The 27,070-nt window shown below is 40.9% G+C and overlaps 3 protein-coding genes across 12 annotated transcripts in view; all 3 read right to left on the bottom strand.

The window, feature by feature from the left end:
- Window positions 1-4,898, bottom strand: part of SLC6A20 (solute carrier family 6 member 20) — a 30,044-nt gene extending 25,146 nt beyond the window's left edge. The window contains exons 1-2 of one of the 4 annotated variants that reach the window (XM_077302916.1): window positions 4,750-4,898; window positions 2,310-2,490 (exon numbers count right to left, since the gene is read on the bottom strand). In XM_077302916.1, the coding sequence (XP_077159031.1) occupies window positions 2,310-2,410 (101 nt within the window). In that variant the 5' untranslated portion in view covers window positions 2,411-2,490; window positions 4,750-4,898. The remainder of the gene's footprint in view (window positions 1-2,309; window positions 2,491-4,749) is intronic. The other 3 variants (XM_077302917.1, XM_077302914.1, XM_077302915.1) reach the window with 3 other exon arrangements.
- Window positions 4,899-8,471: 3,573 nt separating this feature from the next.
- LZTFL1 (leucine zipper transcription factor like 1) lies at window positions 8,472-18,590 on the bottom strand. Of its 5 annotated transcripts, none has more exons than XM_077303366.1 (10): window positions 18,416-18,590; window positions 16,460-16,584; window positions 15,898-16,092; window positions 15,557-15,617; window positions 14,269-14,337; window positions 13,319-13,384; window positions 13,066-13,140; window positions 12,001-12,174; window positions 10,782-10,885; window positions 8,472-9,817 (listed from the first exon to the last, which is right to left on the bottom strand). In XM_077303366.1, exons 1-10 carry the CDS (start codon window positions 18,416-18,418, stop codon window positions 9,799-9,801), a joined length of 891 nt encoding a protein of 296 aa, XP_077159481.1. In that variant the 5' UTR covers window positions 18,419-18,590; the 3' UTR covers window positions 8,472-9,798. The 5 variants fall into 5 exon arrangements, with proteins under 5 accessions (XP_077159481.1, XP_077159480.1, XP_077159482.1 ...); XM_077303365.1 differs by lacking the exon at window positions 18,416-18,590 and adding an exon at window positions 18,093-18,243; XM_077303367.1 differs by lacking the exon at window positions 18,416-18,590 and adding an exon at window positions 18,073-18,221.
- A 2,621-nt stretch (window positions 18,591-21,211) lies between these two features.
- The window catches only part of FYCO1 (FYVE and coiled-coil domain autophagy adaptor 1), a 54,187-nt gene continuing 48,328 nt past the window's right edge, over window positions 21,212-27,070 (bottom strand). For all 3 annotated transcript variants that reach the window (XM_077304506.1, XM_077304508.1, XM_077304507.1), the window contains exons 16-18: window positions 26,735-26,945; window positions 26,133-26,242; window positions 21,212-24,659 (exon numbers count right to left, since the gene is read on the bottom strand). In XM_077304506.1, the coding sequence (XP_077160621.1) occupies window positions 24,584-24,659; window positions 26,133-26,242; window positions 26,735-26,945 (397 nt within the window). In that variant the 3' untranslated portion in view covers window positions 21,212-24,583. The remainder of the gene's footprint in view (window positions 24,660-26,132; window positions 26,243-26,734; window positions 26,946-27,070) is intronic.

Here is a 27,070-nt window from a genome sequence, read left to right as displayed (position 1 = left end):
TTGCTGCTGGCCCCATCTGTCTCCATCCAAGTGTGAAACATTCCTACAAGGGAATTGCTGCACTGGCAACTATCTCATCCCAAGACCAGCAGGAAGATTGAAAAGAGAAAAAGCCATCCGGAATTCAATATGTAACCATTAGGGGAAATGTATTGCTCGGTTTCTAGCATTCTGTATGTGTAGGATAATGCACTTTCAATGTGCTTTTGCAGCTGGATTTTCCTGTGCAGAACAGGAAAATCTACTTCTGAAGTGCTTTGGAAGTACATTAACCAATGGGTCTAGAAGAAAAGTCTTGAATCGAGTCCTATACTCTGTCCCTCTGCTGCTGGAAGCTTACCGCAGTGGGAAACAAGATTCATCACTGAAGTGTACCTCCCACTGGCACCATCAGAGCAAAAGTACAGGGACTTCTCTCCCAAGGGTCTGCTGTGAAGGTCCCCTTGGAAACCATTTGCAGGGGTGTCCAAACTGTGGCTCTCCAGATGTCCATGGATGACAATTCCAATGAGCCCCTATGACGGGCTCATGGGAATTGTAGTGAATGGACATCTGGAGAGCCAGTTTGGGCACTCCTGCATTAGAGAAAACTTTTTATTATCCTGAGCGAGCTGGGCATAAGTATCTATTTGGGTGTTCAGATTTACCTGAAGCAGGACGTATGTTCGAAATGGTTACATGTTCGGATTTTGAACAAAACTGTTAATAAACAGGGCAGGGGTAGTCAAACTGTGACCCTCCAGATGTCCATTCACTACAATTCCCATGAGCCCCTGTCAGCGTTTTCTGGCAGGGGCTCATGGGAATTGTAGTCCATGGACATCTGGAGGGCCGCAGTTTGACTACCCCTGAAACAGGGCATTCCTGCACTTCTGGTTTCTTTCTTTCATTACCAGTCTTGTCTTCTGAGTTCATCCTTTTCTCCAGTATAGATGAATGGCTCCAGTATAGATGAATGGCTGCAGACTGAGGGAAATACCTGGCTCCCTATCTACCTGCTCCCAGACCATGTATGACCCAGCAGCACCACTCACAACAGAGAGAGCAGGAAGCAGTGCCCCCCTTCCCTTTCTCATAAGGTTGCCACCTCTGGATAGGGAATGGATTATAATGCTATGGAGTCCACCCTACAATGCAGCCATTTTCTCCTGGGGAATGGATCTCTGTCGCTTGGAGATAAACTGTAAAACCGGGATATCTCCAGGTCTCATCTGGGGAACTGGTATACTTTCTCATAATTTCAGCCAATCACAAGTCAAAAAAAAAAGGGTGACTCTTATAAGGACGGAATAAACTCTGCAGGTTTGCCTGTGGTTGGTATTTTACTGTACAAATTGCCAATTAATTTTAACATAATGCTTTATTTATTTATGGAGTTTAAACTTAATAAGCATTATTGATGAGAACTCAGTAATGTATTTGTCTATTATATATATATAGCCTGTTGGCAAAACACATAGGGAATTTGGGGGATTTTAACTTGGCCTTCTTTTCTAAGTCCGCATGAAAGTCCATAGGAGGGTCATGGGAGATGCTTTGTGCCTCTACAAGTCAGTAGTCTTGTGTGCATGCAGAAAGGCCTCAGTTCACTCCCTGGCTCCTTCAGTGAAAGGATCCTCTTAGAACTGGATTACAGGTATTGAGACTGTCCTCTTTCTAAGAACCTTGAAAGCCACGGCTAATTCGTGCAGACAACACTGAGCTGGATTGACCGGTGGTCTCACTCCAGAGTAGCTTCACATGTTCTGAATGAGGTGTTTATGTCCAGTTTTTATAAGGTTCTATTTTCATTGCCTTAAATTTATTATAGTTGTTTGCATGACTATGACCAATTTCCTTTAGTATGAATAAGAAATTATTGTGTCTCTGTTCAAAAGTTTTTGTATCCTGTATTTATCTAAAAGTACAAGAGACTGAATCAGTTTCTAGTACATTGCAACTCTTTGCTGAACGTTCTCTCTCTCTCTCCATGCAGAGTGGGAGAAGTTGTCAGAAAAACAATTTGCTTCAGGGGACGGGGATGGGGGGGATAACAAAGTGAAAAAAAGATCATATCCTCTCCACCAGCTGACATTAAGCAAACAGAAACGTATCAAACAGGGAAATGGTAAGCAGGTTGAGACTAGGATCTTCTGTCTTGTTCTTGCCTCCCCAAAATATAGAAGCAACTGTTCCTTTCTCAAGGGAAGGAACTTGATCAAACACCCAGCACTATTCTGACAAAAGACAAACCAGGCTCTTTTTTTAAAACGGGTGATGCCCCCTTGGTCGCTTTCCAGAGGCAATCGAGAAACTTGAAGTGCACTTACCTCCTCCATACATCTGACACAAATAGGGAAATCTCCACACGTTCCCCAATCCCACTGCATAAGAAATGCAGGCAAACACAAACTGGAAAGGGTTGTCCCATAACGGCCTGCTTTTCTCCATTTCCACCGGCGGGAGTAGCGTGGGCTTCTTTTGCCTTCACCTGGTGTTCTTCAAGCCCTGCTGGAGACACGGTGCCAGCCCAACTCTTAAGGGAAACATGCTCACCAATTGCCAGCAAGCTTTTAAATTACTAATCTTATTAACAGGCACTTTGTAAAGTGGGGAATGCTGGTAGATAGACAGACACATGCACACACACTCACAAACAAACCATAAAAGAGGCTGTCATCATCCCTGTCCTGATCTGGGATCTTATTTTCTACCGCTTCGCCCATAACAAGTCTCTCAGGGTGGAGAGTTCCGTGACCCACCTCACCACTCACCCCCCCCCCCTGCTAAGTTGCTTGATCAGGTCCACTGAGGAGTGTGAGGTAAAGTGGATTTCTTTTGCCGTGTCTCCTTTTACAAACACAGGATTCTTTAACCTGTACTGAACAGCACATTACCTGCAAGTCAAGACCCTTAGACTCAAGTTCTGTAGTACGTTCAAGACCAGTAAGATTTTGGGGGTATAAACTTTCAAGAGTCATTTGGTATCTGATGAAGGGAGCTTTGATTCCTGAAATCTTGTCTCTGAGGTGCCCCTGGACTTGAATCTAGCTGTTCTACTGCAGACCAGCACGGCTAACCTCTGATCCAACTTGGTATAGTGGTTAAGAGTGCCAACTTCTAATTTGCCGAGCTGGGTTTGATTACCCACTCCCCCACATGCAGCCAGCTGGGTGGCCTTGGGCTCATCACAGCACTGATAAAGCTGTTCTGACTGAGCAGTGATATTGGGGCTCTCTCAGCCTCACCCACAGGGTGTCTCTCATGTGGCAAAATTTACGGTCCCTCGACAGCAGTGCACTTTCTTTTATTGGATCACAATCCTCAAGCAACTGAACGCATCGCAAAATTCCTCCATGAGATTTTCTCCAAGTGGTCTGGGATCTGAATTGCCTTGTCTTTTATATAGATGTTTTGCTTTGATTATGCCAATAAAGGTGTTAAATAAATAAAAATAAATATCCTTTCTCCCACCAGACCCCAACTTCCCTGTTTGTCTCTTGGTTGTTGACTGTTAAAGCTCTCAGGATTTCCCCCCAGTTTAGGGTCCCATTCAGCCAGTTTGACTCCAATTGGTCTGTGCCAAATGGAGAGGAAAGTGGGCAGAATCTGCTCTTGTCAACCATACAGGCATTTGGGTCAATTAGTTCTTTGCTTTGACTGAGCATTGATGGGAAAGAGCTGAAATTTGGCCATTTAATTCTGCCCCATGCTGGCTTTATACTGAAAACATCGCACAAATGAATACCAAAACCAACTCATGGGGTTTTGGCAACTCCTTATACCTGTCAAGAAACAGGCAAGATGTCCTGCATTTAATAATTTGTGATTCAGCTCACAGCACAGTATGGGCTTGGGTCAATGCACTCACCACCTTATAAATAATTTATTTAATTTGCAAAGTACCCTCCTGAAAAATAGTTGTCCTGACATCAAAAAGATTCATGAACAACTTTTGATCAGTATAGGATGAAGAAGTGTGTGTGTGTGGGGGGGAGGGGGGGAGAGAAGAGTAAAAATGAACTAACTCAAGGAAATGCAGGGGGTAGGGTCACCAGGTCCCTCTTGGCCACCAGTGGGGGCTTGGGGGGGGGTCTTGGGCTACAAGATCTGGGTTGGGAAGCTACTGGAGATTTGGGGATGCCGCTGGTTGGGGTATAATGCTCCAGAGTCCAATTTCTATAGTATCTGTTTTCTCCATGGGAAGTCATCTCTGTAGTCCGGAAATGAGCTGCAATTCCGGGGAGGCCCCCAATATCCAACCTGGAAGCTGGCATTCCCACCAGGAGGGGGTATGAGGGAACCCCAAGTAGGGAGAGAGTTCCAGGAGGCCCATTGTGTGCACAATGGAGGATTATATTTGTGCTGATTATACTTCTAATGAATCAGGGCATAGCCCCTATTCATTTAGGAAATGTCAGAAGGTACTATGGGAGTTTTAACACTGAGATGGTTCTACTTTCTTTTACTGTGCTCCCTTTCCTCCTCAATGCTCTTCTGTGTGAAAGGGAAGGAGAGGATGAGCACCTGCTATAAGGTCACAGTCTTCAGGGTTTGACTACCTACATCTAGGAGTTCTCTGGCAATGGAAACGTCAGGCACAACATCCTGGCTCTAAAAGGAAAGAGGGGGAAATGACATAAAGAAATGGCCATCTCCACAAACCATTTGTTAATCTGGCATCCCTTCATCATAATGTTTACAAAAATATCCTGGATCAACAGAATTTTGAAAATGCTACCAACTAATTAATTGAACATTTGGAAATACCTTATTCTGAATCAGGCCATGTGCCCACATTGCTCTCTGTATTTCCTTTTCCTCTGGACGAGCTTTTCTGCACGGGGCAAAAATGCTGGGCTAATCCCTGCTTCCACATGACGTCAGCCTGTCCCGTCCCTATCCAGGGCCTGATGCACTTTAGGTCCTGCATTGCCCCGTGGCAAGGGAACACCGATATTTCCGCATTTCCCTTTCTGCCGCAGGTGCCAACAGGGCCTAGCCCAGCACAGGTACGTCTGGAAGGAGAAGAGTTGGGCCTTCTAGGCCTGGCTCCTCCCCCTCCTACAACATCCTGGAAGAGACCAAAATGCCTCAGTCACCTCCACAGTGCAGGGACATTAAAAATTTTTTCACGAAGGTGGGATTGCATGACAATTTTTGTGAAAATAATTTTTATTAAAAAATTTTAAAAAACGCCCCCCCCCCCTCCAGTGGAATATTTCGCTCCAGCTAGTTCATGTGTAGGCAGAAATCTGGGGTGAACGGGGTCCACTGCCAAAAACAGTCTCCCATGGGGACACAGGAAGTGACAGGGCAAATGGCCGCAAACTCCTGACGGTGGCCTGGTGGGCCGCTGCTGTGTGGAATAGGTCAACAGCAGCTCTCTTTTTCCCCAGAGTCTCTCTATTTGGGATTCCTTTTATTAGCGATTTCAGGGATTGAAGCTGGGATCTGCTGCATTATGAAATGTGCAGACTCTTACTCTGAGCCAAAGACCCTCCCATTGCAAGTTTTTTAGCTGTATCCATGCCACTTTTGAAATATCAAATGGCTGTTAGGCATAAACTGTCTTAGATCCATACTACTCTTATCCTCCTCAAGCTGTATTACCAAGTTTCTGGACTGTAACATGGCTTAATTTTTAAATTTCTTGCTTTGGAACAGTTAGAAACCTCTGTACACATCTCAGTTCTAGGTGCACACAACTTTTTTTTAAAGCAGACTTTCCTGCAGAAAGCATAAATGAAACACTCATCACACTGGTATAACCAAAATTAGCGTAAACTGGTCAGTTTCTCTCTTGCTGTTGGTGGGCAGTAATGAAGGTTGTCATGTCAATGGTTATTTGATCTGAAAACCTCAAGGGACACATCTCTCCCCCTCTCGCACCACAGCTGGAAACCTATTGCTCCTCCTCCAGAGGGTCTTGGCTCTGGTTTACTAGTATGTTGATGTGGGAGAAAGTGACAAAACCCAGAAGTTGTGGCACTTCCATGTGATCCTCTAAGCCCCCCCCCTCCCAATTCTAAAATTCAGGGATTCCTAGGAAGCAACTGGAAGTAGTACAGTTCCAGATTTCACAGCAATGTCCCCACCATACTTTTTTCCACAGCATGTGTGAACAAGTGAACTTGAAACCACCTAGTCAGTCAAAGCAGCAATCCTTCTGGGGTTGTGGGGTACCCTAGACATAGCAGGCAAGCTATTCCTGACTATACCACCTAAAAATGCAGATATCCTGCACCCCTAAAGTACAACAAACAGCTCACAGAATCACTGGACTTCCTTCTCTTTCAGAACGCCCCCCCCCCAAATCCCTTCATCTAGGAGGTAAGGTCACCTCTCCCAAGCCCTGATTGCAGACATCTTCAGTCATTAATATACCATCATTATCAATCTTATTATAGCCGTTGGCTTTGCCAAGGTATGCCACATTAGACCAAGCCCATATGACAACTCATTCATTAGAACACTAAATCTCAATGCAAATTTGGATTTGTCTTCTGTGAAGTCTGAAGCATGCCTTCTGACAGTTCAAAGAAAAAGACAGAAACACACTATTAGGGAATCAGATGGGAATGAATACTATGTACAAAGGAGGAATACATATGAGTCTAATGGAGGTGTAAATGAAAAGCCATTTGCATCCAAGGGGAATGTGTGGCCCTTTCCTGTGAGTTCACTGGGCTGTACTAGGATACTAGCAACTCCAGTGGTATGAATGGGAAAATCCTGGAGAATCCAATGAGGGTGAATAAAAGAAGACTTGGGTGAATCTGGTTACATTGGGACATCTAACAATCCTCATGTGATATAAATAGCTGACAATTGATTTATCCAATTATACTGGGCTGCAATTCTCAAAACATGAACTTATCATGGCAGGAAGTTAATAAATGACACAATATACACGATAAGAACTCACTGGCCAAACCTGCCTCAGAGAACATCTGATAAGTATTAGAGTATATAAGTTAAACATTTTCCTTAGTGATATACTGCCTCACATAATTTAATTATCTAATGTGTTTGGGAAGAATACCCAGAGAAGAAAAAATGACTTGGACAGTTCAAAGGCCACAAAAGAAACACACAGATGCCTGTCCTGCACAACAGCCAATAAGAGCTGGGTTTGAATTCCTGACCAACCATGAAATGTACGATGCAAATAAGTTATTTGTCCAACCTCCCTTTCCTGCCAGGAAATAGTCAAGTCTATTGTGCACAGAAATAAGTTGTTGCTTTTTACATTCCCAACTTTCCTAACCAATAGAGAAGTCAACCTTTTACGTGCCTAAGTTTCCTTGGGAGGATAAAGTCCCAATGTCTGTTGACCTTACAAATATGTACGGAGAGGAGATAGGGAGACAATGGAAGTGCACACACAGGCAGTGTGTTAGCTGTGGGAAAGTGTTTGTTCCCTGACTGGACATTTAACTTATGGGAAAAGCTCTTGGTGGGCTGCTCCCCCACATGGCTAAACCCTGTAGCTATGCCAGCCCTGCAGGGATGCTTCAGTGGCAACAACTGTGATTGGTGTCAACTCCCTAATTGCCTCATGCACTGTTGGCAGCTGCTGACAGTACAGAAAGAAGCCAGGGGTGAGCTGGTGCCCATCAGTGCTGCTGGTAGAGTCTGAGCTGAGTGGCCTCTAGAGTGCTGCCTTGTATTACTGCAGGGGCCATTCAGATCCACCGGCTCCTGGGCCATTTTCAACTTCCTCGCTCTGCCTCTGCCCCCAAGGTGTTCATTTATTTTGCCAAGCTCTGAGGCATGTTTCTTTTGTTGTTGCCCTGGTGGTTCTCGTTCCCACACTTGTAATTATTGCTCATGACTAAGTTTAACATCTTGATTAAAGGAACATCCAGCTTTGGTATTTATGACTTTGGTTTCTCTTGCCGTTTCAACTTGCAAGAGAACCAAGACAGTCGGTGTGGTTAAAGAGCAAGTGGACTCTAATTTGGAGAACTGAGTTTGATTCCCCACTCCTCCATATACAGCCAGCTGAATGACCTTGGGTCAATGACAGTTCTCCTAGGACTGTTCAGTTGGCAGAAAAGCAATCAAGAGGGGAATTGTCTTCATGCCTCATTCGTGGGCTTTCCAGACACATCTAGGCAGCTAACAGGATGCCCAACTCTAGCTGAAGAATTACTCTTATACATCAACTGGGCTCCCTCTACATGGATATCCTTCCTCCTCCCCCCCCCCCCCGACATGAGAACCAAATACTCTGGACTGATCCAATTGGTGAAACAGCCAGCACAACTGATTTTAGGGTTTTATTACTATGTTAAGCTAAATTATTGAAAAAAATGTAATTTCATTATGTATGTTTTATGGACTTAAATGTTGGAATCACCTTGAGCCAGCATGCCAGAAGGGGCAGAGTACAAATTGAACTGGACTCCTGCCTTCCCCATTTCACAGACCAACCCATATATAGCCCAGGCTATTCATGTTAACAGGATAGAACATGTACATTAGTATAACATTTAACTAGCTTTTATTGTGTTTTTACTGTATTTATATGTTGTATTCATATACTATATTGCTTTATTGAATACATTGTTGTAAGCTGCCCTGGGCAAACCTATAAATATATATGAAATAAATAAACACTATGGAAAGTGATCCTTATCCAATCTCAATAGGATTTGCTTTTCTATCATAGAAAAGATCAAGAGATGTTACCAAATAGTTATTAGTTTAAATACAAACAACTCCAACTGTTCTTCAACAAAGACATTTGAGTTATGTAGTCCAAAAATACTTCCCATAAAGAAGCCATATAACCAAAGCAGGAATTTTCCATAAATGGCTTAAACAGGAACTTTATAACATATATATGTCAATATACAATAAAGACAAAATACCTCATATCACAGACTGACAGATACACAAAACCAAGAAGGCTGGAATACAGAAATGGAGACTGAAAGTGTGCCTTAAAAAAGTAATGGCATCACTACCAATGAAAGAAAAAAGGTTACATTCATCCTAAAGAAAAGTTGGCTTCTTATCGCCTGCTGCTCACTTAGTGAACCTGGAGCCTTTTAGAACTATGTTGTACATTGCTGGAACGCATGGAAGGAGCCCAGTTAGAATGGCTGCTGCACATACCCTCCTCCTTTCATTGTGGCCTCACCATAAATGCTGCGCAATTTGCATGAAAGATGTGCAGCAGGCTATGCATGGAATTTGAGCCTTGCAACTTTAAAAAAGAAACTTAAAAAAACCTGCTCTCTCTCAAGACAACAAATTCTGTTGGAAATGTAAGACGTAAGATTTGAGTACCAATGTTACTTCACCAGTAAACAATTTTCTGCTTCTTATGCATAGCAAATAAGATTGCCCTTTCTTTTCAGTGCAGATCTTCTACTGAAAGTTATTGAGACAATAATGTTTATGCTGAATAACAAAAATTAACAGAATCAGTTTACTGACTTTGCTGCTGCTACTGTAGGTGTATAAAAATAAAAGCCATGTTTAATCTCATTGAATGAACTCCTTGTGCCTTAGCATTTAATCATTCACTTAAAAAAATAAAACTCTCTACAGAAAAAATTGGCTAATGTATTTCCACTTGTAAGTTTTGGGGCAGTGCATGAAGTAACTATTCAAAAAGGCATAAACGGAGAACAAAAACTATGTTTTTCTTTAAATTCTCTTTAACTGCTTCCTACAAATAAAAGACGGTTTTAAAACAAACAGGAAATGAACTCATTAGAAAGCAGGAAGTTGCCACAGATGGAAAAAATGATCCAGTTTCAAATTCATTTTGTGGCAGCTTTTTGATTGAATACTCTTCAGATCTTAGTCATCTGGCTCATATCTATGAAGGAGAAAATGAGATAAAAATGATAGAATAATACATCCTTTCCAATAAAAAAAATAACATTTCAGATTATATTGTATGATGACATAGTCGATTGGTATTTACATACAATTTATGATTTTCAGTTTTCTAGTTACCCACTACCATTCCTTTACATAAGAGCCTTCTTGGGTACCAAAGATCTTGCCACTATGGTACATGTTCCAATAACGCCTAGCTCAGATCACTGCAATGCACTGTACATGGGCTGCCCTTGAATACTGTCCATAATCTACAGCTGGCCCAGAATCCTGCAGCCAGCACACTGACTGAAGTGAGTCATAGGGACCATACCACGTGGGTTTTGTTCCATCTACACTGGCTTTGTTCTTTGTGTTTCTAGAGCAGCAGCCTGTCTGACAAACTGCTTGTGTAGCAGAGGGTAGTTTCATTCCTTATTTACTGAAAACATTAGGCGTCTTTCTTGTGTTTATTAAAACACAGTAAAAACAATGATTAAATTCATAGACATCATAGTTTAAAGCTCTAAAGACCACCAATGCTAAATCAAAATGCAGTAATAAATAAAACTGTTTCCTGCAGATCAGCAAGAAAGGGGCCAGGTGCATCTCCCTAGAAAGGACGTTGCATAAATGTGGGGCTGCCATGGAAAAGGCCCTCTATTGTGAGCTGACCAAACAGAGCCTTTAATTGGTGGCAGAGTCAGGAGGGCATTTCCCTGTGATCTTAATTCACAGGAATACAGGATCCTTCAGATACCCCAGTGCCAAACCATATTGTTTGCAATATGCCATGAGGATTTACCATTCATTTTTTTTCTCCTAAGCACATGCCATTACTTTGCCATATCAGAAGCAGTGTTTCTAGATCCAGGCCTCATTTTTCATTTACTGAACACTCCTAGCTCTTGAGAGTTTGCAAAAGCAACATAGACAGGGCATGCCAAGAAAGTATCACTAACTTTGAAAGCTTCTTTCGTAACTCCTTTATCTGTTCATTCTTCTTTGTAAGAATCTCCTTCATATTGCGGTAGGCAGATGTTTGTTGGAACTTTTTTTCTAATTCCTGTACATCAGAAACATTTACATATGTACTTAATAGTTTTTAACTTTCAGTCACATTCAATTTACCATTATGCAGTTTCAATTACAAGGTAAATACAAAATTGTCCACTATGTTAAAAAAACATGCAGAACTGTGTTGGAAATTTAATTCTCTTGCATACGTTGTCCATTAAACATTGGCTATAGCAGCAAAGTCACTCAGTGCACAGTTAGCCTGGGACTCCAAACAGCACTCATGATTAGATTTGCTATTCTGGTTTCCAGGTAAATGATGGTTTGGAAAAGCCATACGTTTACCAGTTTGCATGTAATTTACTAAGAAACAGATGGGAAAAAGGGAACCACACTGCATTAGTGAAATGAGTAATAGATGAGGGAACATGAAAGCCTGTAGAATTTTTCTGATTCTCCAAATCACTGTTTAAGTGCATGTTATATTTGAATGGAACTTTTCAATTTTTCCCCCTCTCACTTCTAAATTAGAGGAATCTAGGATGCAATTCCACTGATTTTTTAATCAGGCCAGAATGGTACAGTGTTGGACCACTATCTGGGAGATGATGGCTTGAATCCCCGCCATGAAAGCTCAATGGGTCAGCCTGCCTTTCCAGGTTGCAATGAGGATTTAGTGGAAAAGGAGACAGTGATGGTCTAACCTGCTTTGATTCCCTTTTGGGAGGAAAAACAGAGAATGTATCAACAAACAAAAGACCAGTGGTTTGTCTTTTATCATTCCACTCAGCTTTGTGAAGGGCATTATTGTGAAGGGCATTATCCAAAAGGGCATTATTTCTAAGATTTCCTCCACCATATGATTATCCTCCCACACCCACACACATTAGTAAAACTTGTAAATTAAAAAGCTACTCCCCTTTCAGAAATAACAGGAGCTAACTAGCTACTTAAATTTAATCATGTCCTGGTCCATAAAAGGCTAAACAATACCTAAGCATAAAGGATTCTCTGTTATGGTCTTTCATATGGATCAGTATTCTTCATAACAAAGATTCTATATCCTCCTTCACTAACAGTGCCTGAAATTTATATATTACAGAGCCCTGATTCTTTTCAGAAATATGACAGTAACCATGGCTATGCAATGGAATGAAAGCTGACCTTTTCTGCCATAGTTAGTTGGTCCTGAACCTTAAGAAGCTCATGCTTTGTTGTCACCAGATTATCTTCCAAGGACTTTTGGTTTGCAGAACTGTCATTCAAAGTTTTCTCAAACTGGCACTTAAGAGCAGCAACTGTATTTTCTAGTTCATTAATATCCTGAGTTGGGTCAAACTGAAAAGAGAATTAAACATAAATTAAACATTCATGAAATGGCCTTATACTGAATCAGACCACTGTAAACTCAGACTGGCAGCAGGTATCCAGGGTCTCGGGCAGAGGTCTTTCACCTGCTGCCTGCTCCTTTTAACTAGAGATGCTGGGGATTGAACCTGGGATCTTCTGCATGTAAAACAGAGCCTCTTCCACTGAGCCAAAGATCCTTCCCCTTTTAGATCACAATTTTGATTTTAAAAATGATAAAGAAATTCACATCAAGGCTAACTTAAAAATAAGTTATTGTATGTATACTACACATGCATAATCACATAATTTGCATGCTTCAGATAATCAAACATACATAAAGGTAAAGGTATCCCCTGTGCAAGCACCGGGTCATTTCTGACCCTTGGGGTGACGCCCTCTGTGCCACAAGAGGCTCATACCAAACATACATAGAATATATTTATAAAGGAAACATTACTTTAGACTCATTTTTCCCAGAGGGGGATGGCAAAGCAGTGCTATTATGTCATTATAAACTGAAAACAGGTACTTAATAAGAAAGCTCTGAAGGAGATGGTCAAACAAGTTATTTAAATACGAAATTATATGAAAATAACACATTACAAACATTATATTGCTTTAAAATACATACCATAAGCCATATTAGAAAGCAAAATAAAAGAAACTTGAATTAAAATAATGAAAAAAATGTATAACACAAAGTACAAAACCTTATAAAATTAACAGATATTTGAATGCCCACTTTATAATAGAATCATAAATCAAAGAAAATCTTTTAAGTTTTATTATATACTCTTGCAGCGCTACAACACCCATAAGCTTCTTTTTGTGGAAACGAGAGGAAAGCAAAACTCATACAAGCCCAGGGCACAATTTTACCTTTTGATCTTGAACTATCTGTATATCCCGCAGAGCTTTCTCTAGCTTTGATTTTTCATCCAGTGCACTCGTAGCCTGTAACAAGACTTGAACATTAGAACGCTAATATTTTTACAGAAGTAACAAAATTGTGGTTCTTTTGCATGCATCTATCACTATCTCACATTGCAATCCTAAGCAGAGTTACATCCTTCTAAAGTCATTAACTCAATAGCTGTAGAAGGGTTTACATCTGTCCCATTATTGAGTTTACCTGCATTTCTATTGTCTTTAATCTAGTCTTCAGTTTTTCATTTTCTTCTTGAAGTCTTGCAATTTCCTGCAAATAAAAAGCTGGTTCATGACTATATTCCTGTATTGCTAAATATATTGAAACTACAGCAATATTTGGCTGACAGTGTGCTTTCCATATGAGAACAAAAGCAGTTAAGCAATTCTGACTTTTTTAGCCTGTCGTTTTCAAAAGCAATGTTAAGTCATATTAATCCATTCATTTGGTTCCTAGGTTATTTTAAAGGACAGAGATTATAGATGTAAGTTACATCTTATAGATGTAAGAGACAAAACTGATGTCCACATTCAATTAATATTTTCCTCTCATTTCTATGCCCATTTAACTCTAGAGAATTAAGTGATCCAGGCGAGCAATCAAAAAATCAAACTGCAGCTGTTAGAGAAATCTCCCTTATTTAACCTAGTAGGAACAAGTTAATCTAGGCACTTCTAAACTGCGTGCGCAAATTTTTAAAAATGGAATTATATCTGCTAAAAATACAGGCATATTGGATTGATCCAATATCCACTGGCAAAAAGAATACTTCTACTTATGAAGGTGGTATCTTCACCTATTTTTCCCTTTCACAGCAGTCTCACATTGTGCAAAGTGATGTTCCAGTGGTGGGCTATGTATGATTCCAGTGTAAGAGCACAGCTTGGTTTACAATACTTTGAATACAGGTGTTTTCAAAACAATTTGTTTTTCTCTTTATATAATTGTAGTGGATACTGAATTATGGTAACTTCTAAACAGAGGTAGAACTATTGTGTGTGACAAGCTCAGTTGAACATGTAAGTAACTATACATATACACATATATATATACACACACACATATACATACATACATACATACATATATATATATAAATATATATATAAATATATATTTATATATATATATAAAAAACAAGAAGCAAGTCTTACCTTGTGGAGCAAGTCTGATCCTCCTTCATGCAGTGGAGTAAGTTTAGGTTTAACCTGCTCGGGATTGGGCTACAATAGTCACAGAAATGTAACTGATTAAAATGAAATATTTTACACAATAGCAGTTATTACTTGAGCTTTCCTAAACTCTAGGAGGAAAACTGCTAATTTCTAACTAATATACAAAAAAAAACAAATTTCAGGATACCTTAATGACTTCTGAAATGTGACACTTGGCACAATACATTTAGCTCATGTGAGTGATTTATCAATGCAGAGGAAAACAGATCTTTATTTTGCAAGGTTGTGTCATATATGTCTTTCTTTTCTCTTACTTATCCTCAAAACTGCACCCTTTAAGTATCTGGAAAAAAACCCTGCTAGACAAATCATCTGTGGTTGTTTGTGGCCCACAAATGTTGGCTTTACTTACTACCAAGCTGCAATTTGTGGCTGCCAGACATCTCCCTCCCCCCAGCTCAAACTTTTTGCATATAGCAGAGAACTCAGAATGACATGGTTTCTGGCATAGGATTGTCAAGGGGATACTTTCCACCCTGAAGCCTCAGCTACAGTGAAGAAAGTTTGCAAGTACTCAGCCTCTTCCTTCTCTCCAGTCTTAGTCCTCGACAAGGAGGGAGCGAGGAGCCTCACGAGGGAGCAGTATAGAAATATAACAAATGTAAATAAATGAATATTTCTAGGCCTGCTGATCTCAGCCCTTTCACATCAGTGACCAACTCACATGTGCCCCTTTTTCTCTCTGACAGCCTGCAAGAGTCTTGGGTCTCTTGCCTCCCACTAATCTGTCCTTTTCTAAAGTGTCACAACTTGAGTTGATGATGCCACAGCAACAGAATTCCAAATTTCTTTCTTGTCCAGCCTCCCAGTGGAAACTCTGTTCTTCCTGTCAACCACTGGGCCTCCATTGCTTATTTTGTCTAGGAGTTCTTTCTCTCTTTCCCATTGTTTCTGACTTTTACAAATATCAGCAAGACATGAGAGATATTTCCACATTTTTAAAAAAGGGCAGAAGAGATACATGCCAATGTTTTGCTGTGGAGGATCTCTTGCTTTAGGGGCTGATCGATTAGAGGATTTGTGGAGACATGATGGTAGTGATAATAGACAAAGACATGATGAGATGGCTTGATTTTTAGAGACTCACTGGGTTGAGAATTGAAAATTCCTGCATCAAGCAATTACTTTCTGGTTTGTTATTTTCCTCAAACTCAAAGCCATAAAAATCTCAGTCTATTTGACCATAATGTTTGAAACAGACACCTACCTTCTTATTCGAAGATACAAATTCTGCCTTTTCAAACTCTGCAACTTGCTCTAATAAGTTCCTGGAATTTAAAAAAGTTTCAGTTCAATATTTGTATTAGATACAATTCCTATATTGAATCATTCACAGCAAAATTTGAAGATGGAAGAATAAACTCTACAATCATGCATGGAAAAGACCACAAACAATGTCCAAACTAACTCTCACATAGACAAACTTCCCTGAAAAAAGACAAAGACCATTAGTTAAAAAGTACTGGGAAATCACCCACTTTACATTTTGAAATGTATCATTATCAGTACAGTTCTAAGCCAATATAATCTTTCCTCCATGCTTGTTACCTATTTTCCAGTTCAGAAATGTCAGTCTGCAGTTTAAGATACCACTTCTCGGCTTGGGAAAAGATCTGACGCAGGAGTAACACATTTGTGTACGCTGTATTAATAAGTTCTGACTCAACTTCACTGTGTACCACAGTCTGCAAACCATCCAACATATCTGACACTTCATCTATTGTGAATGTCTCTTCCACAAGTCTGAGCAGAAAAATTCAGAAAAAAACAAACAAAACAAAAACCTTAGAATTATTCAAAGAACTATATCAGCAATTAAAAATAGAAGAGGCCTTAAGAAGTATATATATATATATATTTATGTGGCAAGATAATTGGCAGTTAACCTCTGCTAGACTTGTCCTAAGTAAGCTGCTTAAATACCTGGGTTGAGAGCAGCAAATGCAAAACACACAAAGGGACACTGGTTAATTTTTACGTTTCATGGTAAGTCTTTTTTCCTCATTTATTGTCTCTCTTAAGAGGTTCCTAATCTGTGGGGTGGCAGCTTTTCTTGGGGGCTAAACGTTTCTTTGGAGTTATTTTTCATATTGCTTTGTTCTTAAAGTACCTGCTGTCCTTAAGGTCCTGAAAACAAGAATCCACGGTCTTGAGACGCAAGCCACGCTTAGAGCGTGCAAATCGCATGTAGTTAATCACTTCATTCTGGTGGTGTTCGTTGAGACCTAACTCTGCCTATGAAAAGAAAACAATACACATAAAAGTAGTGTTTTAGAATTAATTCCTTCTGCTTTTAGAAGATGCTTAAATTAATTTAACAAAGAACAAAGTTTTCTAAGCTAAAGAAAGTGATCTAAATAGGCAAATTTAACAAAGAACAAAGCTAAAGAAAGTGATCTAAATAGGCAAATCAACTGTTTAATTGCACATTCTTCTACTTGTCAACCAGAAAAAAACATTTTAGCTTCATTTGCTTATAAATCGATAATAGAATTTAAATATATTGGCATGTGCTGTTTAAGCCTTTGTGTTGGTTCTTTTTGGGGAAGCTACAGAAAGTATGATTTATGATACAACAAATAGAAGCTATCATAGTTTTTAAAACAAACACCACTTTTCATGTGTTTCTTTCACTCCATTTACAGTAACATAGCAAAACCAAATCAGGATCAAAACACCTTACAAATCATTCCATGAAGCCTTTATTAAGCTTCATGATTGTTCAAGTAATGGCAATGTGCAACTCAGAAATCAAGTAGCAAAAATTTTACAGCAATTTATCTTCAATTAAATATGAGTCCAATAGCTTCAGACCAACATGGTTACCCACTTGAATCATCTTCAATCATTAAATGTCTTGCTTCTTCTACACACTGTACAGTCTGTACTGACCTGTGGTCTTATTTTATTTATTTATTTCATTTGTATACCACTCTCCCGTAAAGGCTTAGGGAGGTTCACATAGATCGTGATTCAACAAAATACATTGAACTCACTGATTGTAATGAATAATAACAACAATGAACAGATTCAAATGAGTAGCCGTGTGGGGTCTGAAGTAGCACAATAAAATCAAAGTCCAGTAGCATCTTTAAGACCAACAAAGATTTATTCAAAGCTCACGCCTTGACTCTGATATTATTGAAAAACGAACAGAGAAAACCTTCAGCATATAAGCAATCTAACAGGCCCATGGTTGGTACGATCGATCACATGGATTCAGGGAGGGTAGAGGTCAAGTAGCTGTTTTTTAGTTTTAGTCGACCTCAACCAAATGAAAGAAGTTGAAAGTAATACCCAGTGAACTGAGCAAGAGTTAGGTCTGTACAGGCAAGGGAATGAGGTGGCAGAGCCACCATGTGGTAGAACAGACTACCACACTTCAGCAGTAGTGGAGTCGAGCTTTCAATGCTCCTTTGCATTAAAACACACACACACACCCTTTCCTGCACACAGAAAACCAGAGCAGGAGAATGCTCAGCGCTCCTTTTCTGTCTGCAGGGAGCTTTCAACACAGGAGGGCACTCCAAGCTGTAAAACTGCCACTGTAGCAGCGAGGGTCACGCCACATCTTCACTCTCCTGCACGTACGACCCGCAGACCTGCCATTCAAAGCTGCTTATAGGCAGGGTCAAAAACTGCATCTCTCTCTGGTCTGGCTCTAAAAAACGGCAGCGGGGGCATTTGGGCTACGTGTGGAAAGTCTAGGAAGCTGCCTCCTACAGAGCCCGACGCTGGCCTACCCAGGCCGGCATTTCTCCCTGTGACTAGCAGCTACTCGCTCTCTCAGGCGGGGGATTCTCCCATCATAGGGGGGAGGCAAAGCAGGCGCTGGCGACGGACGAGCGACCGTTGACCGTTAACGGCCACGTTCTGTGCGCTACTGGGCTCCCTTCGCCCCGGAGGCCTCGCAACGGTCTCCAACGGCCGGCGGGGGGAGGGCGCCTGTAAGCCCCGGGCTGTCCCCAGCCCGCCGTCGCCGGGACGCGTCCGCCTCTGCGGCCTGCTTCCCGCGGGAAAGCGGCGGGACTGATCGGGAGCGGCCTAAGGCGACTCCGGAGCTCACCATGACGAGCTGCCCGTCCTAAGCGGAGCCAAGGCGGCTGGTTGATTCACGGGGCGATGGTCGCCATAGCGACGAGACGGAACCCTCGCCTTCTAACGGAGCTCATTGGGCGAAGCGGCCTTCACGTGACCGGAAGTGAGGTTCTGCGGGCAGTCGGCTGAAAAGGGCAGGGAAACCGTTTAGGCATAGACTTCTGTTTTGCGCATGCGCTACCTTGGTTTCTTGGCTGAGCAGGAATGTTTGCCCGGGCTAAGGCGAGGAGGGTTGTGTGTGTCTGTCTAGTGTAAACTGTGTACATGTTTCTCAATTTACACGTGTGTAAGAGAGCTACGAGGAGTCTCAGGATCGTGGTGCACGGGTGGAAAGGGCTCCAGCCTTCCCCTGCCGCTATGCCATTTGGCTTCAAGCAGGGCAGGGGCGAGGATGCGCGTGGCGTTTCACCAGTCGGCCCCATAAGTTGTGGCAGTTTCATTCACAAAAGCACTATGCGGTCACACTCGAATAAGAGCAAGGCAAAGAGCATGGCCGACTCCACATTTCTGTATGTTCAGTCGGGAGTCGCTTTTTTCGCCGTTCACTTCCCAGAAGGTTAAAGACACTTTTCTTGGATGCTTTAGGATGCTCCACTCCGAGCGCTGGTTTATGTAGAGACCTGTCTGGCATCTGCATGTGATGCCAATTTAGAAATTGTGAGGTTCTCTCAGTATGTATTTTAACATATAATCCAGTGAGTTCTGGAGAACTCAGGTTTCTATTTCATTTCATTTCATTTCATTTTAGTTTTTTTTTTTTTTTGCATGGTTTTTGTAGAGGATACACTTGGTTTGGGATATTGCTTTGGCCTGGGTAGCTACTTCCAAAGTCTACAAGTACAGCTGCCCAAACTGGATTGCTTTATCTGGTTCTTTAGGGCAGGGGTAGTCAACCTGGGGTCCTCCAGATGTTCATGGACTACAAATCCCATTAGCCCCTGCCAGCAAATGCTCATGGGAATTGTAGTCCATGGACATTTGGAGAACCCCAGGTTAACTACCCCTGCTTTAGGGGAATGAAGTAAAAGGACTGACAGGATTGCCTACTGAAAACATTGGGAGAGGCCCACTGGAGAGAATGGGAACCAGGGACGCCAAGTGACATGTATGGAGTCCACTAAAATACATCACAGCACGAAACAGCTGCAATTAAAATGCAGAGTGGGTGTTCAGTTAATGTCTCTCGGCCTAGATACCTGACCCCAAGGAAGCCTGATTGACCTCAACCAGGGCCGGAGCCTTCTCTGTCCTGGCCCCCATCAGGACGAGCTCCCAGAGGACATCAGGGCCCTAACGGAACTAAAACAGTTCTGCTGGGCCTGCAAAAGGGAACGCCTCTGCCAGGCTTCTGGTTGAGGTTGACTGAAACTAAACATCTGCTGGATCCTGAACCTCCCTCCCTTGAACCCGTGGGATGGATTTGACCAACCATGGAACTGTTAGATTGTTCACTATGTTAGAATGTTATTTTCTCTGTTTATTATTATTACTGTTCCCTTTCATTCATGCTAATCACTGTTTGATGTATTGTTCCATTTATGCTCAATATGAACAGCCCTGAGCTTTAGGGGAGGGTGCTATACAAATGTAACAAACAAACAGCTCTGGGACGGAAATAACAATCCCCAGAGTGAAATGACACCCCCTGGATATAGTAGAAGTGTTTTCTGGGCCTTGAGCAATAGCCCCAGAGTAGAACGACAGCCCCTGGTAACAGCAGCAGTATTCTGGAACTGGAATGCCACCCCTACCCCCCCCCCAGTGAAGTGATGGCCCCAGGGAGTAGCAGAAGTGCTTTAGGAGTTGAATGATGGTCCCTGGAAGAAGCAGAAAGTATCTCAAAGCGGCTTACAATTGTCTTCTGTTCCTCTCCTCACAACAGTAAACTTGTGAGGCAGGTGGGGCTGAGAGTGCGCTGAGAACGACTGGCTGACAGTCACACAGCATGCTTCAAGTGGAAGAGTGGAGAATCAAGCTGGGATCTCCAGATTAGAATGAGTCACTTTTAACCACCACACTATGCTGGCTGCCAGTAGCTTTGCACAGTCTGTGTTTTTCATGGCATCCTCCCTACTGTCTCTCTTAAAAATCCTATAAACTCTCTATTAAATTGGCAAGCCTAATGTCCAGAATCTACCCAGTCATATTCTGACATGCTAAGCATTACTACATCACACTCCCCCCTCCCCTACATACAAATATGGGGATTTCTGGGCTCTAGACAGTTGTGCAGTAAGTAGAAAATCAACTTGTGCTATTCGGAGCTACTTAAAAGCCCTAACGAATCAACCCCTCACTATAGATGAACATTTCTGCTTGCTCAGCTAATTTATTTCCCTTGAGCATACTGGAAGGCCAATTGGCAGACACAGTGTATTTGGACAGTTTATAAATCTGGATCTGGTCAGCTTGGGTCAGTGGTTACCCAGGTTGTCAGTAGTCCCCTTGGGACCACATACATCATGATGTATTGGTTCTATTTAGTATTATTTTTTGGGGGGGGGACCAAACCTGAACTCATTACTCTGAGGGAAACACAAATGTAACAGGAAATACCCAAGGTTGAATACTGGAGTGAGAAGCGTACTGTAATGACTGTAATAAAGTTTCCCACTGATGATAAATCTATAGTAGAATCACATTGTCTTTACTGATAGTATTGATAATAATTTACTAATTTCTTATTATACACCCCCATTGTGAAAGGGTAACTATCTGCAATAGAAAGTTTAAAATAAAAAACAGACAAAAATATCCAGACAGCTTGTTCTTCCATAACATATATATTTAAAATCATAAATTAAAAGTATAGTGTTTGACAACTCACTTTCGTGTCAATCTGAACAAAGATACCTTTGCAAAATCTAGCCATTCTATTTAAAAAACCCCACACAACCAAAACCCATAGCAAAGTCGAGTAGGAAACCACAGCTAAAATATTGCGGATTTCGGTCCAAAATCCATTTTATATTGCACAGTCCATGGCAAACAGTATTTCAGGTTAATTAACGAAACTCTTATTTCTCAACTAAAAAAATACAACTTTCAATAAGAATGTTATTTGATAATGACCTGGCAAATGCATACTTCATTATATTGCTTAGATATCATCTATATTTAACATAGTTTTTTTTTAATGCTGGATATGCCACAGATCCATTTACGATTACCAAAATGCCATTGCCACCCTTCCTCCCCACAGTCCAAGACTTAAAATCTGCCTGGGTATTACATAGTAATCTCAAGCAGTTAACTGAGACCCCATTTCCCATGCCACGTTCTCTGCACTGGCAGAGACGCACAACACAGAGGAACAGCTGGCATTGTGCTGTTTGCTCTGCCTTCCTGCTATGGCAGTTCAAAGGAGGTGGATAGCAAGCATGGGGGGTTACTATAGCTCTTGTCCAAAGTAATATCCACTCCCTACAGCAGTGGTTCTCAACCTGGGGGTCTGGACCCCTTTGTGGGTTGAATGACCCTTTCACAGGGGTCGTGGCAGGGCAAGCAGCTTGGCCGGGGGGGGGGCGCCATCCATACAACAGCCTTGCGGGGTAGATCGAGATAGGGTCATGGCATTAGGAAGGTTGAGAACCACTGCCCTATAGCATATAGCACCTTTTGACCACAGTGAAAACACAGAATATTTCTTGTGAATCATCTAGGACAGACATTTGCTTTTTCCAGTTAGTATGGTCTTGCAATTGTGTGATAAAGCAGGTATTCATCTGGACCATACATACTATTGCTTAATAACTGCATCCTATGTACGCTCTTTAAAGGTTCTACCATACATGCTTAGTTTTTCATTGCATTGTAGCAATGATCACTCTGTCACTGGGGTTCAAGAGGAACTTTTCGAAATTTAAAAAGTTTGCTTCTGAGAATCAGCAGTTTTATAAATACTATGAGTATTCCCCACAGGAAATCCTTAACTCTTATGACAATTGTTCCCAGTGGGAAAGGTTTTAAAAATATACGTTGAAACATTTGAAAAATACAATTTAAAGTTCTTTACAAAAGCAGAATGAAACATGTCCTTGAAATTCAGCATTAAAAAACTGCCTTGTTTTTAAAAAGTGTCAGATGACATTATTCATTTACAGATAGACATAAACATTTTGATTTGATAAAGATTTGGTTCAAATCTTTTCGGACTCTTCGTAGAAGGAAGCCCATGTTGGAATCTTTCAATTGCCCTTCAGACAACAGCTGGATCCTGAAATATGATCTACTGCACTGATTCATTACTAGTGTACTGTATTCAACACAAGGCACTAGGTGTCAGTAATGGGTTGGTAGTTAGTTGCCCAATGTGAAACGACTTTTTTCAGTAATTCAGATGACTCATGTATCTGGAAGTTCAGTGTTACCCTATTTTGAAAAGCAAACAAATTTAATTTTGACAATTTCAAACAAGTGATCACTGTGCTACTAATTAGGAAAATTCCTAATCTTCCAACCACCAAAGAGGACATTTTCATCAGTTAAAAAAAAAAAGCCAAAAAGAGGGTGAAGACCAAAGATCAGGACATTTTTTCTAAAAAAAAAAAGAGGCCATCTGGTAACTCTGAAGTTCACTCAATTTATCTTATGGTTATTAGGAAAACAAATATTTTAATTCATTTTTTACAATTACAGTTATGGATATGGTTGCCAATGGTATATGGTTGCCAATGGTATAATCCTGAATATCTTCCTTAGAATTTTGGATAGCCAATGCTCCCAAGCCAGGCTAGTGTAACAGTCATTATTAAATACTCAGAGACTTAAAATTAGGTTGTAAAAGTCAAAGATGAAAAAAAATCTCTCTCTTGGTAAGATCGCACAATAATAATAAAGCTATTCATAGTGACTTTTAAAATACTCTGTCATCTGTAAAGGTAAATGTTCCATGAACAAGTCTGCTGTTAAGTAATTAATGGGCTATTAATCTTCATTACTGGGTGAAGTTCACTGAATTCAGAAGAGGAGAAGGAGGTGAAGATGAAGAATTGGTTTTTATACCCTGCTTTTCACTACCCGAAGGCGTCTTAAAGTGGCTTACAATTTCCTTCCCTTCCTTTCCCCACAACAGACGCCCTGAGGTAGGTGGGGCTGAGAGAGCTCTGACAGAACTGTTCTGTGAGAACAGCTCTAATAGGATTGTGACTTCCCCCAGATCATCCAGCTGGCTGCATGTGAAAGAGTGGGGAATAAAACCCGGCTCGCCTGATTACAGACTGCCGTCTTTACCCTCACACCAAACGCAGGGTGGGTGGGTGGGGGGGGGGCTTTGTAGATTTCATAGTTTCTTCTTCTTTTTTAATTAAAGGCTGCATTTTACTAATTCTCAACCCTACTCTTACACGTGCATCCAGACCCAAAGTGTTATGTGGCAAAGAGTCAGTTTTTTCCACATGAAACAGTATGTGGAATATGAAATACCTTTTACTATAAAGGACCTGAATCAATACAAGTCCTTCTTTATCAAATGCACCAGAAATGAAAGTTTATGCTCATATAGAACTCAAACTACTTTAACAGGTTGAGATCCATCACCTGTTTTCTGCCCATGTATGCTATGTGAACAGTAAACATGATGATGGTTGGGTAGTGTGATCAATCAGTCTGCAAACGGCCACTGTGATTATGACCCACACTTTAGATGGCTTGAATCTGTCTGTGTTAAAAGATCTTTTGATTTTGTGGAGCTGAATTTTTATTTCATCCCTTTTGCAGAATTTTTTAAAAAATGAGTAGGAGAAGCAACGGTGCTTAAAAATTTTTAAAAATCTATAATTTTTCAAATTACACTGATTAAATCAAAAGCATATTTCAGTTTCTATTTCTTAGCCCTATGAAAACCTTGCATCTGGATTCAGAGCTGTGTGCACGCTGCATGGCTTCCTTGTTTTGGTTTTTAGTTTAAATAAACAAAATGGCTTTTGAATGTTGGCACATGGTCCAGAATCCTTAGTGTTAGTGGTAAAGATATTTTCCTTTATATATGAACCAACATGTAAGTGCAGTTTTAAAATCATTGCATAGATGTAGCAGAGTTTGGAACACATCTGTGTTCTTAGTGCTCAGTTACTGTGTTTCTTAAAGATAAAATTTGAACAAAGAGTTTCCATATAAATATTGCATATATCCAAGACTATGGAAAATCGCTTCCATCATAAATCACTGGGCGTTGAAGTGTTAAGTGGTAAAAGACTTTTTTGGAGATAAACCTGTAGAAAAAAAATAGAGAAGCATCAGCTGAGCTTACAGTGTAAGAGAACAAAACCTTGTAGGATTTGATCCAGAGAATGTAAAGATATATCTAAAAGTCCCCTTGAAATCAAAGTGTCTTATGTGATTTGTACCTGAATATCCGAGTGCTTTTTAATTGTAGCCAACTTGCTCTCAACTGGGGCCTAACTACACAATTGTACAGGTGTTTAATAAAAAGTAAGTCTCATGAATTTCAGTGGGATTTCCTTTTTTTAAAGTTTCTCTACAATCATTGCCCAAGTATGTAAGTATCATTTATGTGGAGTCAGTTTAACTTTACATGTTTGACGCTCCCTATATTTGAGTCATGAAAGAAACGTTTCTATTTTATTTCTAGAAATCATAGGTTACACTAAAGGTACTGAGTTGGCAACAGCTAGTAAAGGAGTGGTTCTCAAACTGTTTGACATGAGAAAAACTTCTAAATTCACTCTTTGGTCTAGACTACTTTCCTCTTTTCCAACATAAAATACAGTCACTTGACATCCATTAATACTGAACAAGTTTATATTAAATTTTTTCCTGTTTACTATTTACAAATATATAGAATTGCTGAGTAACATACAGCATTTTATGGGTGCCTCATACTGGATTGGATTTGGGAGCTGATTTCTGCTAACAGGAGAGGGAAATGAAGAATTTTGTGGATTCTATTGCAGACCTCTGACGTCCTCTATTCCACATTTTGGACTATGGCAGGACATTGGAGGTAAGGAAGTTTCCTTCTACTCATGGAAATCCCTTCTGTCAGTACTGCTGGATTTAATCTGTTATGCATAGGCACAGCCACCTTTGCCTCCCAGAGCCCCCTCTCCTAGCTCTCCTCATTTCTCTTCTTCCCTCCTGTGTAATTTCGTTGTTTCTTAAAGAGTTTGAATTTTTACCAAATGAGTGGGTCTGAAAGGCCATATGAAGGTCGAGAGGGGCTTATTTTTTGCCTCAGGCTATTGCTTAGCCCTAAATCACCTTTAGCAAGGTGCTTTTATCTCTAGGAGGCTTTCCCTCCTAAGGAAAAACAGCAGCTGGGTAGGAGAAATGTCTGGCAGAAAACACTACTGGAAAATGTCAAGAAGCTCCTTTCTCATTGAGCAAGTCCTCCCTTCAATTTCAAATTTCTCACTGAGCAAGTCCTCTCTTCAAATGTGGCTGCTTTTTATAAAATGGGGGGCGGGGACGGGGAACACACCAACAAAGAGCTTCTACAGAAGAACAAAAAATCTGCACAAAGCAGGCACTTGCAGTATTTGAAGGCTAAGCGTTTGTTACCTTTAAAGTTCTGGCTAAGTTATGCATTATATGAGAGATAAAACCAACTGCTAAATTTCCAGTCACAAGATAAGAGGACCAGAAATATGTTTTAACACTCTGAGTAATCAGGCTGACATTTCTGACAAGGAGCAAAAAACTACTAATCTCACCGCTGCACCTACCTGGAGAAAGTGTTGTCAAATATAAGCATATAGATCCCAGGGTTTCTGACTTTCACCTTCCCTCTGATGGTTTCCTTATGAGAACTGCAGCGGGTCATGGGGATAAGAACCTGCAAATCATACACCAAAACTTATGAATGAAAACCCAGAAGTGACATCACAGCTCTCTATAAATGGCCAGAAACTCTATAGCAGAGAGATGTCACTTCCGCTCCTTCCCAGAAGTGATTTCACCCCACCAATGTGATGGCCACTTCAAAAAATTTTATTACCACCATGGAACCACCCAATGTTTTGTACTTGATCCACTTTTTCTGACTGATCCCACCCTTCATTTTGTTGTGGTATCTATTATTCTCAAAATTTCAAAAAGGTTGGGGATAGGTTTGCCAACCTCCAGGTGGGGCTCAGAGATATCCCAGAATTATCACTGATCTCCAGGCTACAGAGGTCAGTTCCTCCGGAGGAAACTGGCTTCTTTGGAGGATGGACTACCCCAGGCTACACTCTCAAATCTCTAGGAATTTTCATGCCCAGAGTTGAACAACTCCAAATCCAACTTTTTGAATGAAAATAATAATTCTGTGAAGGTGCTGCCTTACTTTACATTGATCCAGTGGGGCTTCTTCCGATTCTTGGTACACCACACTGAACGATATACTCTTTGGCTCGGATGAAAACTCCCAACTTATTGCAAGGCCGGGTTCCTCCACTGTGATGGGAATAATGCTGTAGGTGTTGGATTTAATAAACAACTCTCGATTGGCTGCTCCAAAGTTTAAAATCTCTTCCACAGTGAGGGGCAGCTTTATCCTGAAAAACAATGTGGAGGGGGTGGGGGATGGAGATGGTTTGTAAAAACACAAATCATGGAGATTTGGTGGCTATCTTCTTGTATCAGCATTCCTGTCTATTATTTAAAACATTTTAAATAGGGT

This window comes from Paroedura picta, chromosome 11 (genome assembly GCF_049243985.1).
Source record: "Paroedura picta isolate Pp20150507F chromosome 11, Ppicta_v3.0, whole genome shotgun sequence".
NCBI lineage: Eukaryota > Metazoa > Chordata > Lepidosauria > Squamata > Gekkonidae > Paroedura > Paroedura picta.
Note: the sequence above shows the minus strand (reverse complement) of the source record. Positions and strands in the feature narration are given on the sequence as shown.

What these genes read in the sequence shown, in the direction of transcription:
- LZTFL1 (XM_077303365.1), bottom strand. An exon ending in TTGTATCTTCGAATAAGAAG is followed by an intron (nt 14,338 to 15,556) that starts GTAGGTGTCTGT and finishes TGACTATTGTAG; the next exon opens with CCCAATCCCGAGCAGGTTAA. An exon ending in AGATAGTTCAAGATCAAAAG is followed by an intron (nt 12,175 to 13,065) that starts GTAAAATTGTGC and finishes TTCTCTTTTCAG; the next exon opens with TTTGACCCAACTCAGGATAT.